This window comes from Polypterus senegalus, chromosome 9, assembly GCF_016835505.1.
Source record: "Polypterus senegalus isolate Bchr_013 chromosome 9, ASM1683550v1, whole genome shotgun sequence".
Lineage (NCBI taxonomy): Eukaryota > Metazoa > Chordata > Cladistia > Polypteriformes > Polypteridae > Polypterus > Polypterus senegalus.
In genome coordinates, this window is record NC_053162.1 from 87,618,742 (window position 1) to 87,636,111 (window position 17,370).

The window sequence follows — 17,370 nt, forward strand, 5'->3', positions numbered from 1 at the left end:
TTCATGAGACCCAAATACTTAAATTGGTAAACTCCTGTTCTTTACTGCATCTCTGCCCTGCTCATCTTAACACTCGGTGTTTCAACTCACTTCATGGGTATGAATGTGGCTAAGAAATATTAAAATGCTAAACACTCTTATAAATGCTGTAGCATACCACTCCTTCTTAGGTATATCTTCAGTAGAGACATTGTGGAGCCTTATTTAATTTTAAAAATAGTGCTTTCCCACTTCACAAAAGCTAGATGCTGGGTAGGCTGAATTGAGACAGGCTGAAAATTGTTAGTCATACTGTTTAAAAAGCCCACTAAAAAAGAAAGAAATGAATGGTAACTGCATACAAACTGCTGCACTTGTAAACAAGCAGCCTTTTGATCATGTCAGATGAAAGATAATAACACCAAAGGCAGTTTCAAAACACAATTTAGGATAGGATTTGTCAAGCATTGAATCAATTACCTAATTTTATGTTATTTTTGCATTCTTAGACCTTAGTGTGAAAGTGACCATTGCTGATTTTTTTGATTTGAAATACTTAATTAATCCCCAAGGAGAAATGGTCTTTTCACATGACCTTTGGAGGTCAGAGCACAGGGTTAGCCATTGTACAGCTCCCCTGGAGCAATTTTCAGATATGCAGATCTATAAGCTGAAAACTGTCAAAGTGTACATGTATGTCAACTGAATGGCACATTTACATTAAAAATTGGTTTCCAAATTCACGCTACTGTATATACAATAGACCTTTGTTTTGATTTAAGCAATTATAAATAAAGTTATTATTTTTAAATATTAGCAGGCAGTGCACTATCACATGGGTTTCTTCTGTCCCTTGTTGTGCATGTTGTGTATTTGATTAAATGTTACAAAAAGTGTTGCTTACATTCTTTCGGTTTTATATAACATCATTATAAATCCCCTCACGATTGTTTCTACCAACATTAGATTACAATAATCAGCACGAAGGACTATAAACACCTGTGTCAGAAACTGCACATGGTAACTGACAATACTAAAAATCATAAGTATGGAATCATGGCATTGAAAAACATTCAGTTTTAGAAATTTAAAACAAATCATAATTCATGACACATTCCATTACACAACACTGTATATCTTTTTTTAAATGTTTAAAATCAAATATGCCTTAAATAAAGTGTCAATGACATTTTGCAAGAAATCACAGTAACTATCTTAAAAATATCAGGTGGAGATTAACTGGCTGGTTTTCCAAAACACATTCCTTCAGGTCTGCACAGAGCACATTAAGTCATGCATATGTGATATGTGTCTTCTCCCCCCCACCCAAAAACACAGTAGTGCCTGCGAAGAATGCTAGAAGAAATAAAGATTTTTCTATTAGATGAAGGAAATACTAATAAAATGACCACAAGGTGGAGATGTTAAGCAAGAAAAAAAAAATGCTTTCATTTAATACTATCATACCTGAAGCAACAGTCTGGCCTCCATAGCTTCTTTGCAAGTTATAAAATATGGCTTCATGAGAAGGATGTCTTGACGAAGTTTCTTTAAAAGAGGAAGTAAAACATCATAAGTGATTTAATAAATATTATACAGTATATTATATAAAATAACCAGAAGTAAACAAGAACAAAAGCAAAGGCAAGAGAATTAAGCCATCTGAAAGCTTAATTCTCTTCTCTCTAAAGCTGCAGTAATAGGTTATCCAAAACCCAGTGTCACTCCTGCATCTCAGGACCATTTTATTAAAAGTGCAGACACTCAAACTTTTGACACATCATCTTAGTCCTCCTCTTAAACACAGCTGAAATGCAGGTTTAGCAATCCTATTATTTATAGACTCATTTGTAAAATGAAATGAATAACTGGTAACTTATGGCTAGAGAAGTTATAATTTAATTTTTTCTGTGCTTTGAATGTGATGACTTAAATATACTGCTGCCACATACTGAGTTTTCTTCTTTGTAGTCACAGCTGCTGGGGCAGGCTCTGGCCCCATAATTCTGTTCATAAAACAGATGGGTGGCAGTCATGAACAGAAATAAATGCAGTGTGTAATGTATAGTTAAAGCCAAATGTAACCCATATAGTTGTTATGCTTTTTTTGCAAATAAGCATCACTTTGACCTTGTGTGCTTCTTTAACATTTTTTGTAAAGATGTAGCAGCCCAGATTTAAAAAAAAAAAGCTGTTTTATTTTGCTTAATTTTAAATATGCTTGGTATCTCTCAGTGATTTGTACATTTACAAAATAACTTGCATCATTTGAAATAATAATTATAATACTTATTATTACAGTATAAATAACTCTTCATCAATACATTGAACTGTAAGCAGGTTCGACACTTTCTTGAAAAAAGCTTGGATACAATTTTACATTTTCTAAACTTCCTTTACTATCCTGTAAAAAAATTATACTTTTTGTTATAACAAAGACATGGATATTATTTCAAACCTATATCAATATATAAGAATTTACTTCTAGATATTCTGATATTACTGGAAACAGGACAGTTGAACTAAATTTTCCTATAAAGAATTAAAGCCGGCCCTCGATGAAATACATTCTCCTTCAGTCTGTAAACAGCATGATCTAATACAGTGTTTCCCAATCTCGGTCCTGGGGGCTCACTGTGGCTGAAGGATTTTGTTCCAACCAGCTTCTGTTTTTAATTGGACTCCTGGGATAATTAAGTGATGTGTTATTTCCCAAGTTCTGTGTTTTGGGAACAATATAGAAATTAGAAAGTTAGGTAGAAGTTTCGTTTTAAAAAAACATGTATATTAAAATGTACCAAGCAGTTATATGGGAATAATGTGTTTTTTTCTTTTTAACGATATTGTCATCTTGATTTTCATTCTACTTTTCTAGGTGTTCTAATTTTTTAATTAAGCCATTATTTACTAATTAGTGGGTCTGATGCTAAAGTAGTTTCAGCCTTTGATTTTTCAGTGTTTGCCAGCGTGTCTGCTCTGCTCATTTTCAATTGTCATTAATAAGAAACAACAAAGGGGAAAAAACTGCACAGAGAAAGGGCAAAATATAATGAAATCAAGAGAATTAAGCATTTAACACTAGAATTACCAGAGCCTATGAAAAAACTTGTAAATCCGTCCCACCTTAAATCGCTTCTTAAAATCGTTCACAGCTCTCCACCAGCGTCTTTTGTCATCTAAATGTGCTGATAAAAATCAGGCTGCAAAGCAGTTGGCTATTCCATCCCCCCACCGACTTAGAACATGCACAAACTTCTCCCAGATCATGCCTTGATTGATTTTCTGGGAGTGAAATGGAGTTTTAGACTGGAAAAAATACACCGTTGTTTGGAACACACGCATTTCATGTCTATTCGGTTTCTACAGTAATCTGTGTAAACACATTGTTAAAACAGAAATGTGTTTTATATTCTACTAGTAGATGACAAAATGTAGGCATAAACTATATAATGTATGAAGCCTGAAGTATCACACAAATACTTTCACAAAAGCTACAAATCTAACACAGCAATTGCGCTTTTATTCAAAAATATAACTGCAGAAACGACATGCAACATTGACACCCGTTTATTATGACTGCCTCTGTAGCGCAATAGAATCAGCCGCAGACTGGGAATCAAAAGGTCGCAAGTTCGATCCTGCACCACTCCGTTTTGAGAAGTAAACTGCTCTTAATCTTACTATTTTAGACTAAAAACATACATTTGATTTCAGTCTGTAACAGCCGGTGTAATTTATGATGCTTGTGAAGGTTAGCTTTGTTTTTTTTTTTAGTCAGTTTTATTATCTCAGCCGTGTTCACAAGCCCAAACACACCCCACCCCCCATATCTGATACTGCTGTTTTCACATAGACGCGCTGTAACAGAGGTAAACTCAGCTCCCTTCTACAGCAAGAATGCACATACCATTGCTTGCATACTAAAGTGTCAGCAGGCACTTTTCGTGGCATTACACACAGTTTTGAGCATGCCCTCTGCACACTACTTGTGACTTTAGGTTTTAGGAAGTAAGTAAATAAATAAAGGTAAATCGTGTCATAAAATGATTTCTTCAAAACGTCGAATGTTATTTATTTGGCACGGACATGTCTGCATGCACTTTTTGTGGCATTACACATGTATTTTTTGAGCATGTCCGTGCCAAATAAATAACACTGTTCATTTTCAAATAATATTTCATTTCTCTCTATGCTGTGGTTTCTATTACACACCTGAAAGAAAGAGACAAAATGTGAAAACATCATCGCACAAATGCAATATTATTTGAAAACAAACGGCGTCCGATCAGCTGTAAAAGTATGGCATTTCTAAATGTTTGCTTTTTTTCCAGTCTGATTCTCGCAGTCAGACTGTATATTTGTCTCTTATTCAGTGCACGCAAGAACATGCAGGTAGCCAGATGCTGTATGCTACAACATGCTGGCGGTGATCAACGCACATTTTAAAAAAAGAAAGAGACAAATATATGTGATGTTTTGAAGAAATCATTTTATGACACGATTTACCTTTATTTACTTACTTACTTCCTAAAGCCTAAAGTCACAAGTAATGTGCAGAGGTCATGCTCAAAACTGTGTGTAATGCCACGAAAAGTGCCTGCTGACACTTTAGTATGCAAGCAATGGTATGTGCATTCTTGCTCCGATGTAGAAGGGAGCTGAGTTTACCTCTGTTACAGCACGTCTATGTGAAAACAGGAGTATCAGATGCGGGGGTGGGGTGTGTTTGGGCTAGTGAACGCAGCCAAGATAATAAAACTGACTTTAAAAAAAAAAAAAGCTAACCTTTACAAGTATCATAAATTACACTGGCTGTTACAGACTGAAATCAAATGTATGTTTTTATTCTAATAGTAAGACTAAGAGCAGTTTACTTCTCAAAACGGAGAGGTGCAGGATCGAACTCGCGGCCTTTTGATTCCCAGTTGGCGGCAGCTGAATCTATTGCGCCACGGAGGCAGTCATAATAAACAAGTGTCAATGTCGCATGTTAAAGGCGGCTTTTTGTTTCTGCAGTTATATTTTTGAATAAAATTTGTACCTTTGTTAGATTTGTACCTTCTGTGAAAATATTTCTTTTGATATTTGGACTTCAGGCTTCATACATTATATAGTTTATGCCTACATTTTGTCATCTACTACTAAAATATAAAAAACGTTTCTGTTTTAACAATGTGTTTACACAGATTACTGTATAAATGGAACAGACATGAAATGCGTGTGTTCCAAACAACGATCTATTATTTCCACTCTAAAACTCCACTTCACTCCCAGAAAATCAATCAAGGCATGAGCTGGGAGAAGTTTGTGCACGTTCTAAGTCGGTGGGGGGATGGAATAGCTGGCTACTTGCAGCTTTTCTTTTATCAGCACATTTAGATTAACAAAAGACGCTGGCGGAGAGGTGAGAATGGTTTTAAGAAGCGATTTAAGATTGGACGGATTTACGAATTTTTTCGTAGGCTCTGGTAATTCTAGTGTTAAATCTATAGCAAAAGCAGAAATATTTCTAAATGACTTATAAATGTAAAAAACATGCTGCTGTGCTTTTCTGAATGTAGAATAAGAGATAAATAACTGTACCAGCTAATTAAATGAGATGAGTGCTATCAGGTGTTGTCATTGATTAGGAATCTGATTGGAACAAAAACCTGCAGTTTCACGGGGGGCCACAGGACCGAGGTTGGGAAACACTGATCTAACAGAACTAAAAATTGTACAAACTGACATGCTTCTCTGTCAATTCAGACATTCCAAAACATATCTAGGTCAAAATCTCCCTTGTGACAGATTCCTTCAAGCACCTACAGGTATTTCTCTTTGTCACAAGATTTAGGAATGTCTCCAACAATCAAAAATATTTCCTCAGATCATCTTGGGATCAAAATAATCCATGTTTCTCTAAAAACCCTGAACGTGTTCCACTGCTTAATGAAAATCAGCTATTGCACCTTCCATTCTGCTGCTTCAAATGCATCTTATTCTTGCACAGCTGAAATAATCTGACCCCTTGGAATAACATAATGGAGAAATGATTTTCAATTATTTTCTTAAAATAACAAAAATAAATTTACTTTATGAGGAACAATTCATTTTTTTAGAATCCATCACACATTTACCAATGCTTTCCTCAACTAATTGAACATGCAGAACATTTCTAATGATTATGATATTTTAGTATCTTCGTGGTTACTATGGTGGTTATATGAAATCATTCACTCATCTGAATAAGATGTAGTGCTCTATGTCATAAAAACCTGTAATGTATGAACTGCAAAGGAACCATGAAATCAAAAACTTGTTAAATAAAAAGCCTTTACACAGCATCTATATTGCTTTTAAAACTTTTTAGGAATTAAAAATGCACAGTGATATTACATACTTTTTTCTATTTTGGCAACTGTCAGATTAATCAGTAAATATCTTCTAATTGTGATCACAACATGAATTATAGTGCTTTTTGGTGGGTATGATTTCCTGGTTAATTGAGGTAAATTACATAATAAGCAAAATTAAAGTTAAAAGAAAAAACTATTTACTACAGCAAAGTATTCCAAATTAAAACTAAAACTCTAAGCAACATCCATTCTGTTTTATACATGACAGAATCCATTATTTCTTATGAAATTTCCAAACATTCCAAGGCATTAAATGTGTACTTAAACTTTCTTAAATGTGATTGTTCAAAACCAGATATACAGGAATAAACTGGTGTGCACACAAAGCCAGTTTAATGAGCGTTTTAAAAAGCTGAACACTATCTTTGGCTTAGAATTACTGTAGCACATTAATATTAAACTGCAATCTGCTTTTGCTGATAACAACAGATAAGTGACATTTGACCAGTTTCTCATGTTTACTCAAAACTGTTAAAAAAAAAAAAAGATAACATTTAAACATAAAGGTTAAATATGTTTTGTAATACAAGTTAACAGAAGTGCTAAAGGAAGTTACAGATCCATTCTGATGCTTTATTTGGTATAAACAAAAAAGAAATGCATATTGTTATTCTACTTCTTTTCAAGATATGTCATATTATCAATTCATTACTTCTTTATAGGTTTCAGTTTGTTTAGGGTGGTCATATCCCATTCCCAGCAGCTTTGAGAATAAACAACGCTAGAGAGGGCACCAGTCCATCACAGGGTACACTCATGCATGACTAATGCTCAAAAGCTTTCCTTAACTTGGGAGTATCATATTGCAGCGTACCAGAATGAATATGTTAGATGACAGTTCACATGACAATTCATTTCTGAACCGAGTAAAAAAAAACATGAATTCTAATTGCTCATCCTTTATCGGTCATAGACTTTCGATTAAAAACTTTGTTATTTTTAAAAGTGGAAGGTGTTCTCTCTTTCTCTCTATCATAATGAGCTGGGAAACTTGCAGTTAAGTCATGAAAGTGCTAATAGAAAATATGTACATTCTTGTACTAGATCAATTCTGAACAAAAACACATTCTATACACTTCATTCAGATTGTTTAATTTCTGCTGCAAAGCTGCTATACCAACCCAAAAAATGTCTTATTTCAATGCTCCACTTTGAACAGATGGACAGCCAGATAAACACACACACACACATACACACACACACACAAATAGGCCTATTTGTCCCCAGGGAGAAAGTTTGCTTTTTTTTACAAAAGCTTATTAAATAAATAAAATATGCAAACAGATAAATAAACACACACGCACACACACACAAACACTATGGTCTGAACACAAACAAAAATATCTGAAAATGAAGAAAAAATTAAAAAGAAAGAAAACTTCTAAATTGGCAGTCACAGTGAAGCATTATACTATACATGCAGCAGTGGCCAGTACTGGCCCTTCAAAACTCCTACAGACTGGGTTGAAATTCCAGCCTGCTCAATGTTTGTGTTGAGTTTATAAAGTCCATCTAAATGCAAATGTGAGGCTTTCCCGGGTACTCCAGCCTTCCTGCTTAATCCTAAAGATTTGCAAATTAAGTACACTGTAAATTGGTCTCATATGAGTGACTCTGGGTATATGAATGAGTATCTTTTGTCATGAACTGGAGTCCTACTGAAAGCTTGATGCTCAAACAACCTCTAGTGCCCCATAACCCTGATATTGATTAAGCAGGAAACAGGAAATAAATAGATGTTTTAATCTGCCAGGTACTGTACACATTAATTTAGGAGAATGAAAATAAACACATACCCTAATCTCTACTAACTCTTCCACAAAGTTAAAGAGTAAAGGATTAATTTCTTTCAGCTTCAAGACTGGTCGTGACATCATCAGGTTAAGGTACCGTAGAGAAGAGCGACACACCTACAAGATAACCAAAAAGTAAAAATAAAATAAAAAAAGAGAGTACTTAGAATGTTCTATATTATTAAACTATATATCATATACATAATCAGAATAACAAAAAAAAAGAAAAATATTATCCAATAGCACTAAACAGGATTTCTGCAAAATCACACACATTTACCTCAAATACAATACAATATTTAAGAGCACTGGCTTTAAATTGTAATATTTTAGAAAATGGAGCAGGTTACTTAATCTAAAATAAATTATGACAGCAGACTCAACCTTTTTTGTATCAAATTCCCAGTTGTGAATTACACGGGCAGGAATGATAGCGGTATCGTTCCAGTGGCAGTTGCTGCAGTAATATTGTCCAGTGTAGTCACACTGCCTGGCTTCATTTGGAATACCCCCTAGATGCAAAAAGAACAAACAAGCATTGCATTTTTAGATACAAAACAAAAAATACTTTAAGCATTTGAAAATGAAAAATGTATAACTATAATGTAAAGCTGTCATAGTTTCAGATATTACATACTGTATCTATATAATATTTATATAAAAGATTTATTACATTCAGTTAGGTGAAATTAGTTCATACTCATATCCACAAGTGAATGTATGCTGCAATAATTCACTTCTCATTAGAAAGGTTTCAAAAACTATACTTTACAAATGTAATACATTTAAAATAGAACACAATCCAAAACACAATGTATACTACTATTTTTATATTATATTATATTATATTATATATATATATATATATATATATATATATATATATATTTTTTTTTTTTTTCTTCAATCTTTTGACTTCATTTTAATGGTAATATAAGTAGATGGTATTATAATGTAAAATAATTAGGATGATGCAAGATATGCTAATCTTAGAAAATTATCACCTGGCATACAGATAAAATAAATATATATGTATATACAGTATAAAATGCTTATGCAAATATAGCAGTAAAGGAAAGAATGATTCATCGATAAAAATAAAATTTCTTATCCTTAGGAAAAACTAGGACAGAGACACATGATAAAAAACACTTACTTAATGAGATCAGCGCTCGGCACTCAGCACAGCGATAATCCTGGCTGTCCAGACCAATTTCAGGGCAAATATTCAATTCATATTCAGACTGGTGGCTGACCTTTGACCTCACACAAGGTTTTGTTATCATGTTCAAACATTTGCTATGACAACGGTAGTAGCATCCTAAAAATCAAAATCGTAAAAATTATAATCAAAACCTTTGATTTGGATGAAATAAATAAGTTATCTAGAAAATTTTCTTTTAACCATAAATAATGAGGATGATTTTTTTCTGGGAGGATGAGTCATTAAAGGCACAGATAAAAAAAATGTCAAACTGTATATTTTGCAGCAAACACAGCAGTTCTGATAATTTAAATGATTCTTGAACTTATAAATTGGCACAAATGCCTACAATAGTTCAAGGAAAGGCAGGTTATTATATCTGTCATTAAATGCCACAGTAGCTCACAGAAAGACATATTATATTTGGAGCACAAGAACAACAATTGGTGTTATCCAGCGTATAAAGTGGAAATTACCCCTTTTTACTAGACTTTCTATGGCACACATGTGACTTATCAGAAATGTATAGTCAACTATACCTTCTTTCAGACAAAAAGATGCACAAACGGTAGTGATGGGCTACACATCATATTTTTGATTCAATATTTAAGAAAAAAATCATTATGTAAAAGCCAATATCACAATGTTCAGTTACTTCTGATTTTCAACATGTTCCTATGACAGTTAAATAAAACCCACACTGTCTTCAGTGCTCTTTCTAAGCGCAACTGTATCAACTTTGCCTATGTTACTTGGTGGAGGTGATGAGCGTGAGGGGAAAAAAAAAAATGGTACAAGGATCAGAAGAAGTGTTTAGGACAGGTAGGTCAGCTGTTTGGGTAAAAACAAACCATTTTTAAAGTAACAGTGCAAGCGGTACAAGATTTAAACATAAAACAGGTTATTGCATATGAAGAAGCCATCTAGGTGCTTGTGGCACCTGCAATGTGCCCATCTGTCGGTTGCAAAACAGGTCTCTGCTATGGAAGGTTCTGTAAAACATTCACTGTTCCACTGCATAGCATATACACCACTTTCACGTGGACTCCCCTCTGTTCTGAAATGTTACAAGTGGGAATAAAGATAGCAGCCTTCGTAGTTTTCATTTGTGTGAATTATTCAGTGTTCATGTATCAGTATTAAGTAAACTGCGTTACTGATCGCTTTATTTTTCTTTTGAGCTTGTATTTTTTTATATAGCAAGTAAACTAAGGTTTCTAATTACAATAGTTGTGGATGTTCAACACATGACATGTTGATTTTGTATTAACATTCATAAACATTTGTCCTGATGAGGATTACAAATTGGAGGAAGTCAAATAAACAACCATATTATTATTTTTTGAACAGGATAATGCAAGGTCAAATAATGAAAAAAAAAGTGATTTTACAATGGCAAATTGTAACAGCAAAATATTACTTCAGTGTTCACTGGGACTGAACATGAAAATGTCACTGATCATTTCAACGGCTCCTTTTCCAATGAAATACCATTGCCCTCCGCAGATTTTACCCTTGCGCTGTGGCCCTGTACCTACCTATACTGTGAAAAAAGAAAGATTCAAGAAGCTGTTGACAGAACTATATGCAAAATGCATGTTGCCCAGACACAAAGGTGGTTATTGTTATAAAATGTAATCAATGCCTACACACAATATACAGAATGATAGTTACAGAGATAAAACAAAAATCACACCTAGTATATGCAAATGCATAATTTGAAACAATTAAAATTGATGTAAATCATAGAACATCTGTATGATACACATATATACATGTATTATGATCTGTGCTTAGTGCAGTAAAGTTCTATCTTCTCTTATATAAAAAATTAAGAAGAGAGATAAAAAGCAATGTTTACTGAGGTGATAGTGACTGGTAGATACAGATATTGACAAAACAGGTAAGATGTTAACCAAATACATCCAATAAAAATTCAAAAATAAGTACAGAAAATATACACTAAAAATTGTGGGGAAAAAACTTTGTGCGGCCTCCTTGAGACACAGGATGAAACTGTTATGTTTTCAAAAAATAAACATGTTTCCTTCACTAATGTTTTATGATACTTTGATAAAATATATCAGGTTTAGGTCTTTGTATGGACACTGTTAATACACATGTCTATCTGTAAGGTATTTTGAGAACATACAGAGAAATATTGCATTACAAGTTAAATTTATTACATTATCAATTTATGTCCATATCGCCCAGCCCTACCAAAATCATTCAAATTTGTAAATGCCAGCTGAACTCTAATGAATGAAATAAGGCACCTATAAGCAGGCACTGGATCGAACACTGGATAGGACCTCCTTGATCCAAATCACCAGATGCTACACCCTCCTTTAAAACTACACACTTGCATCTCTTCTGTCTCTTTCAAGCTATAAGCTAACAAACCTCTTTTGGAGCAAGAAACCACAACTCTCCAGGGTGCAGAATACCTGGAAACTTTCACTGAACCTGAAAGCTATTCTCAATTAAGCGATGGAGCTGGACAGCATGAACTAACTATAAAGTATTCACTCTTCCAAGCCAAATTCTGTTTCAGTAACAAAGCCTAGCCCAAGAAGACCATGCCTATGAAGTTGTAGAGAACACTGCAAATAGCCTAACAGTGAGCTAAGGAAGACACCAAACAACACAGACAAAGGACCATATGACAAAGACCAAGGATGCACTCCATCACAAGCAAAATTCTTTGCTCAAACCCAGAGCAATGACAAGCAGTACCACACAGCTTCATCACCATCACAGGCCATTATTAATCATCCATTAAGGCTTAGCATTGTAAAACTGATCTGTTCAAGATAAATTACAATTCTAGGTAAGCTTATAAATCAGCCAACTAAAGATCTTTTTTCTGTTTGATTATTACTAGGTAACAAACTCATAAGTGTATTGGGTAAACTAGCTTATACAAGCTTAAATTAAATTGGAAACAAAAGCCATGAATTGTGGCATAGCTCTCTTACACCCAAATCTTTAACTAAAAAAAACACTGAACAGTGACATCACACTAAAATTACAAAAGTAAAAAGCTAAATGAAAACACTAAAAAAAGAAAACAAACTGACCAGTCTCTTCTGTGATGCATTTGTCTGACTCATCAATCCTAACTTTTACATCCAAGTATAAGCACTTATCGTGTTTACCAGTAAATTTAATTATTCTAATTCTTAAAACATGTGTCCTTTAGTTACCTTGAGTAAGTCTAACAGCCGGAAACCCCACCTAAAGGGAAGGGTAAAAAAAGCTAAAGTAGAAACCAAAGTCAATAAATTAATTAATGAATTCAGTAATATCATACCGTTTCCTAAATCCTGGTAAAATTTACAATATATTTTATTCTATGCAGGTCTTAAAAGGCTTCTGCACTTATTACCTCAAGTGAGTGGATGCTCATAAAGAACTTTTTCATAGGCCATGCAAACTTTAAACTTCCACAACAAAAATTATAAGGGACACAGATGAGAAACAAAATCCATACATGCATGTCAGGCATTTTTCTTTTTAACCAAAACTTAAATGTTTTTATTAACCGTGACCTATTTTGAATCAAACTAAATAGTTCACTGGTGGAAAGACAGAAGGGACTGAGCACTGATGGGAGGAAAGCAAAACATTACCATGCCATAGAATACAGGCATCAAAATTTGTTGTATTTTGAACTATTCTTATTTCTTCATTGTTAATTTAGTTGAATCCCTTCTCCAGAACACACATACATAAATTCTATCTACTGCGTGGATGGATGGATGGATGGATGGATGGATAGATAGATACTTTATTAATCCCAAGGGGAAATTCACATAATCCAGCAGCAGTATACTGATACAAAAAACAATATGTATATACTGGTATATTACATTATTTTAAACAAAGCATTTGTGCTCCACCTTCCCTTCAGCTACATATACACAAGTATCACTTGCCATGTATTTTTCAGATATCAACTGCTGAATTTATATGAGGAATTTTAGGATGCACTGTTATTTCACATAAGTTAAATTACTTAATAAGCGTTAAAAACGACAGCCTCCCTGGATGGGGCCAATTTGACATAAAATAGCTAGAAAGGGTATGTAGTGTGTCTAAATGTTATCTAAACCTCTCACTACTGAAACAGGAACCCTGCTAGATCACAGGAAATAGCACTGGTTTTAATTGACTGCAATGACACTAAGGTATTTTTTGCATATTGACTATTTTTAATCAAGGTATCATGAAACCGATTTTAAAATATAGTCAAGACATTACTAATGTTGCAAATGGCTATCACTGATTGAAATGACCGAGTTATTATTTATTATTCACATATAATTGCAAAGCCCCGTTTTCAGCAGCCTTTACACCAGTGCCCTAATGATAAGCCTTAATTAATTATGTATAAATAAAAATTAGTTACAACAGAAAACTTTGTAATTTTGTTAACACAGCTAAAGCCTGTTATTCTGTTCAATAAAGCAAGTGATTTTTTTTTCTTGGTTTAGGTGGTACTGGCATTCCTAAAGTTCAATTCCAGGTTCCACATTTGGCCAAAACAATTAAATACATCACTCTATTGTTGTTTTGTGAAATTAAGGATATTTCATACAACTGAATGCCAAGAAACAAAAGTTTTATACAAATGTGGCCAATACTGTCTTGAAAGAAGATGGCGAGCTGGATCTAACAAAGACAAAAAGAGAAGCAGAAGGCCCAAATGCCCAACTGGCAGCACATACATACAGTAAATTTTAAATTTATATAAAAAGGGATGGATTTAAGGTTATGTAAGTGGTTGGTATTATCTCAAGATACTGTCTGGTATTATATCAGAGCTCATCCCAATCTAATCATAACTGCAGCAGTTTAAATTTATAAATAAAACACACAATTTCTGAAGAATGCTAAAGTAATGTAACTTTGTACAATTCCACAAATTATTCCTTTAGTTTTTTTGCATTATTTTTTTTTTCAAAACCTGTGCAATGACAGCTCAATGTGAGATGCCTGCTCTTGTTTTTGTATCAGTATTGCCTAGCAACTGCTGACTCATATTTGAATAAAATAAGGATGCTTGATAAGCCAATAGGATGCAGTCTCTGTCTTTGGAAGCATTGTTACTAAGAGACAGCTTGACACAAAATAATCAAATCAGATCAGATAATCAAATCCTGGTACCTAGAAAAAATAAATAAATAAAAACTCAGTGATCCAATAGTTGATGTACACAAGAACACTAGGCAGATTTACCAAGGTTTGGTGCATAAACAACATTAGCAAGGAAATATCTGGAACTTTTCATTTCCTAAGAGATCTGCTGTCATCTTAGAAGTATGAAAATTACAGTAAACTGCCTTTAAAATATGCTAGAAAATATATAGACCAAGAGAGAAGTTTTTTCTTCTTCTATATATTCAACACTTTTCAGAAACCTTTCTCATTTTACAGAGTAAACCAGTGTACATGAAGAAAATTCATTCAGACAGAGACTGGTCTGGAAATTAACCCAGAGCCCAGGCTTAGTTGGCTATAACTCTGTGCCATTTGTCCGTCTCCTACAGTACATTTATAACATTACAAAACACACACACACAGAATACATGTTGTGCACCACTGTAACCCAGACAAATATAGGCAGGACACAAGTTGCAACACAGCACACCTTTATTTATTGGTGGGGAAGTGCTTTCTTCGCTCCTCACAAGAGCACAATGTCTACAAGACAAAAGCACCGTCCTTTTCTTTCTTTCTTTCCCTTTCTCTCTCAGCCAGCTTCATCCACATCTTCTTTACTCTGGCCCTTCGAAAAGAATGAGGCGGCTCCTTTTATTCAGCTCCTGGGAGTGCCACAGGTAGCTCATCAGTATTACTGGACTCACTCCCAGGTGTGGTGCCCCCACAGAACCCAACTGGACTGTATAAAAGTCCAAGTCCCAGCGTGCCCTGCAAGAATCTGTGGTGCCACAGCCACCCAGGAGGGCTAACCTCTAGTGTCCCGGGAAGGCAGTGCCTCGCAAATGCTCTCTCCCCTGGTCCTTCCATCCAGCTGGCTTCCCAGCCAGGTAATGGCCGAGGCTGCCCGTCACAATATACAGTATACATAATAATGCATTATTCTCCAAGTATTATCTCTAATATTCATGATAAAAGCGTTCTATGGTTAAGAGAATTTCCCCATTTATTCCTGCTTCTACTCTTAAACACAAATATATCACATTTGGCAAAAAAGACTTGGGAGGAGAAAATGTTGTTACACCAATCAGATTAGATGCCTAGAGCTATGGGTCAAAAGAATCATCCTTTAGCCTTTGAAACAATAACTTGTAACAAGAATTCAGCTGAAATAGATATCACTTAATGAATTTTCTTGAACCATCATTTGGATGAAAGCAAAAAATAACTACTAGTATGAAAATTAGGGGGTGCATGCACTGATACAGCACATTGTCGCACCCACAACACGACGAACCATCCAGATTGGGACCCGAGTGCGGCCGTACAACGGGTGATGCCTAAGCACCACGCAGGAATGCCAATCCTGCCACCAACTCCCATGTTTTCCCTATAAATTGGAGGACCTGCTTGGAGGGCTGGATGCAGATTAACGTTATACCCAAGACGACGCAATTGTAGGTATGGGCCTTGCTCAACAGCCCAACAGAGTAGAGTCAATTCTGGCATTTAAGGGTTTAAACCGCCAACCTTCTGATTGCCAGTGTAGATCCCTAACCTTCTAGCCACTGCTCCACCGCAAATTAAAAATGGTTCTATAAATCAAAAATACTATTAAACATGGTTCTATAAAAGCTACACCATCTTAAAAAACAGGAAATGTATTCATGATAAATTCAACTATAAAAATCATACAACCAATTAAAGGAAACAATAACTTGAATAGCATTTTTATATAGAAAATAATGCCAAATGTACAGTGTACTTGAAAATAAAGAAGCTAGAGTTTGACAATCCATAAGAAAGCACACAAAAAAATTGTTACGCAAGCAAAAATATATTCTATAGCATCTTGCTTCTGAAAAATAAAGCACATTCTGTTTAAATATATCATAAAATACAAAAGACATACTGTTATCTTTAGAAAACAGCACTGCAAATACTTTTAGAAATGATCAATTTAATTTAATGTGTACCAATCATTAGGCAGTTTATGTCTACATAAATCATTTCTAATATGATGTAAACCCCAAAGAGGTGATCAAAACATTTTGAGCCTGAAGCTACAATGGTTACTGCTGATTGTGTAAGTGAGCTTAAATTAGGTGCTACATTCTGAATTATATTAATTGTAAGTCTCTGGAATTTGTGGATTATAGTATGTGTTTCTTGTTTCAAAAAAACAAGTATATATGGATGCCAAAAAACAGCAAAATCATGTACTGAGTTGTCACAGAATTTGTAATGATAGAAAACAATACTCCTTAAGAGATCTATTATCACATAAACATGTACCTGGATCAGTTTCCTTTATCTCCCATTCTATCATATCTCCTCCACTATGGCAGCTCATCCCTGAAAGAAGACCACATTGCCAGGCTGGTCTTCAAGGACAATCTAAAGCTAATGAATTCATACTGAGAAATATTTCAGAAATGTTCACAACTGGTGATGAAACCTAATGGATACAATCTTATGACTAGTGACACCTTTCATGTTCCCAAAACAATCTTCATAAAGATGGACTGAATACTATATGTATATTTTTTAAAACTAAAAATCAGAGTTTTTTCCCACCTGAGCATGTATACCAAGTTTGTATTAGTCCCCAGATAATAGTGCTGCATTTGTCACAGGTCTGTTTCACACTTTTGCTCTTCTCCTTGTAAAACCGGTGTTCTAGAACAACCTGCAAACTTGGTTCATCTTCATTTGGATCCTTAAGAATGAAATGAAAATAAAACAAATTATTACTTTTACATACTAAGCAGACATTATGCAAGATTCAATGATGAATGAAAACAGAAAACTAGTTTTGGTTTGAGAAGAAAAA

At 34.3% G+C, this 17,370-nt stretch overlaps 1 protein-coding gene across 2 annotated transcripts in view; it reads right to left on the reverse strand.

The window, feature by feature from the left end:
• The window catches only part of def8 (differentially expressed in FDCP 8 homolog), a 44,588-nt gene that overhangs the window by 3,658 nt on the left and 23,560 nt on the right, over nt 1-17,370 (reverse strand). For both annotated transcript variants that reach the window (XM_039763404.1, XM_039763405.1), the window contains exons 5-9: nt 17,115-17,256; nt 9,327-9,491; nt 8,555-8,682; nt 8,174-8,287; nt 1,447-1,527 (exon numbers count right to left, since the gene is read on the reverse strand). In XM_039763404.1, the coding sequence (XP_039619338.1) occupies nt 1,447-1,527; nt 8,174-8,287; nt 8,555-8,682; nt 9,327-9,491; nt 17,115-17,256 (630 nt within the window). The remainder of the gene's footprint in view (nt 1-1,446; nt 1,528-8,173; nt 8,288-8,554; nt 8,683-9,326; nt 9,492-17,114; nt 17,257-17,370) is intronic.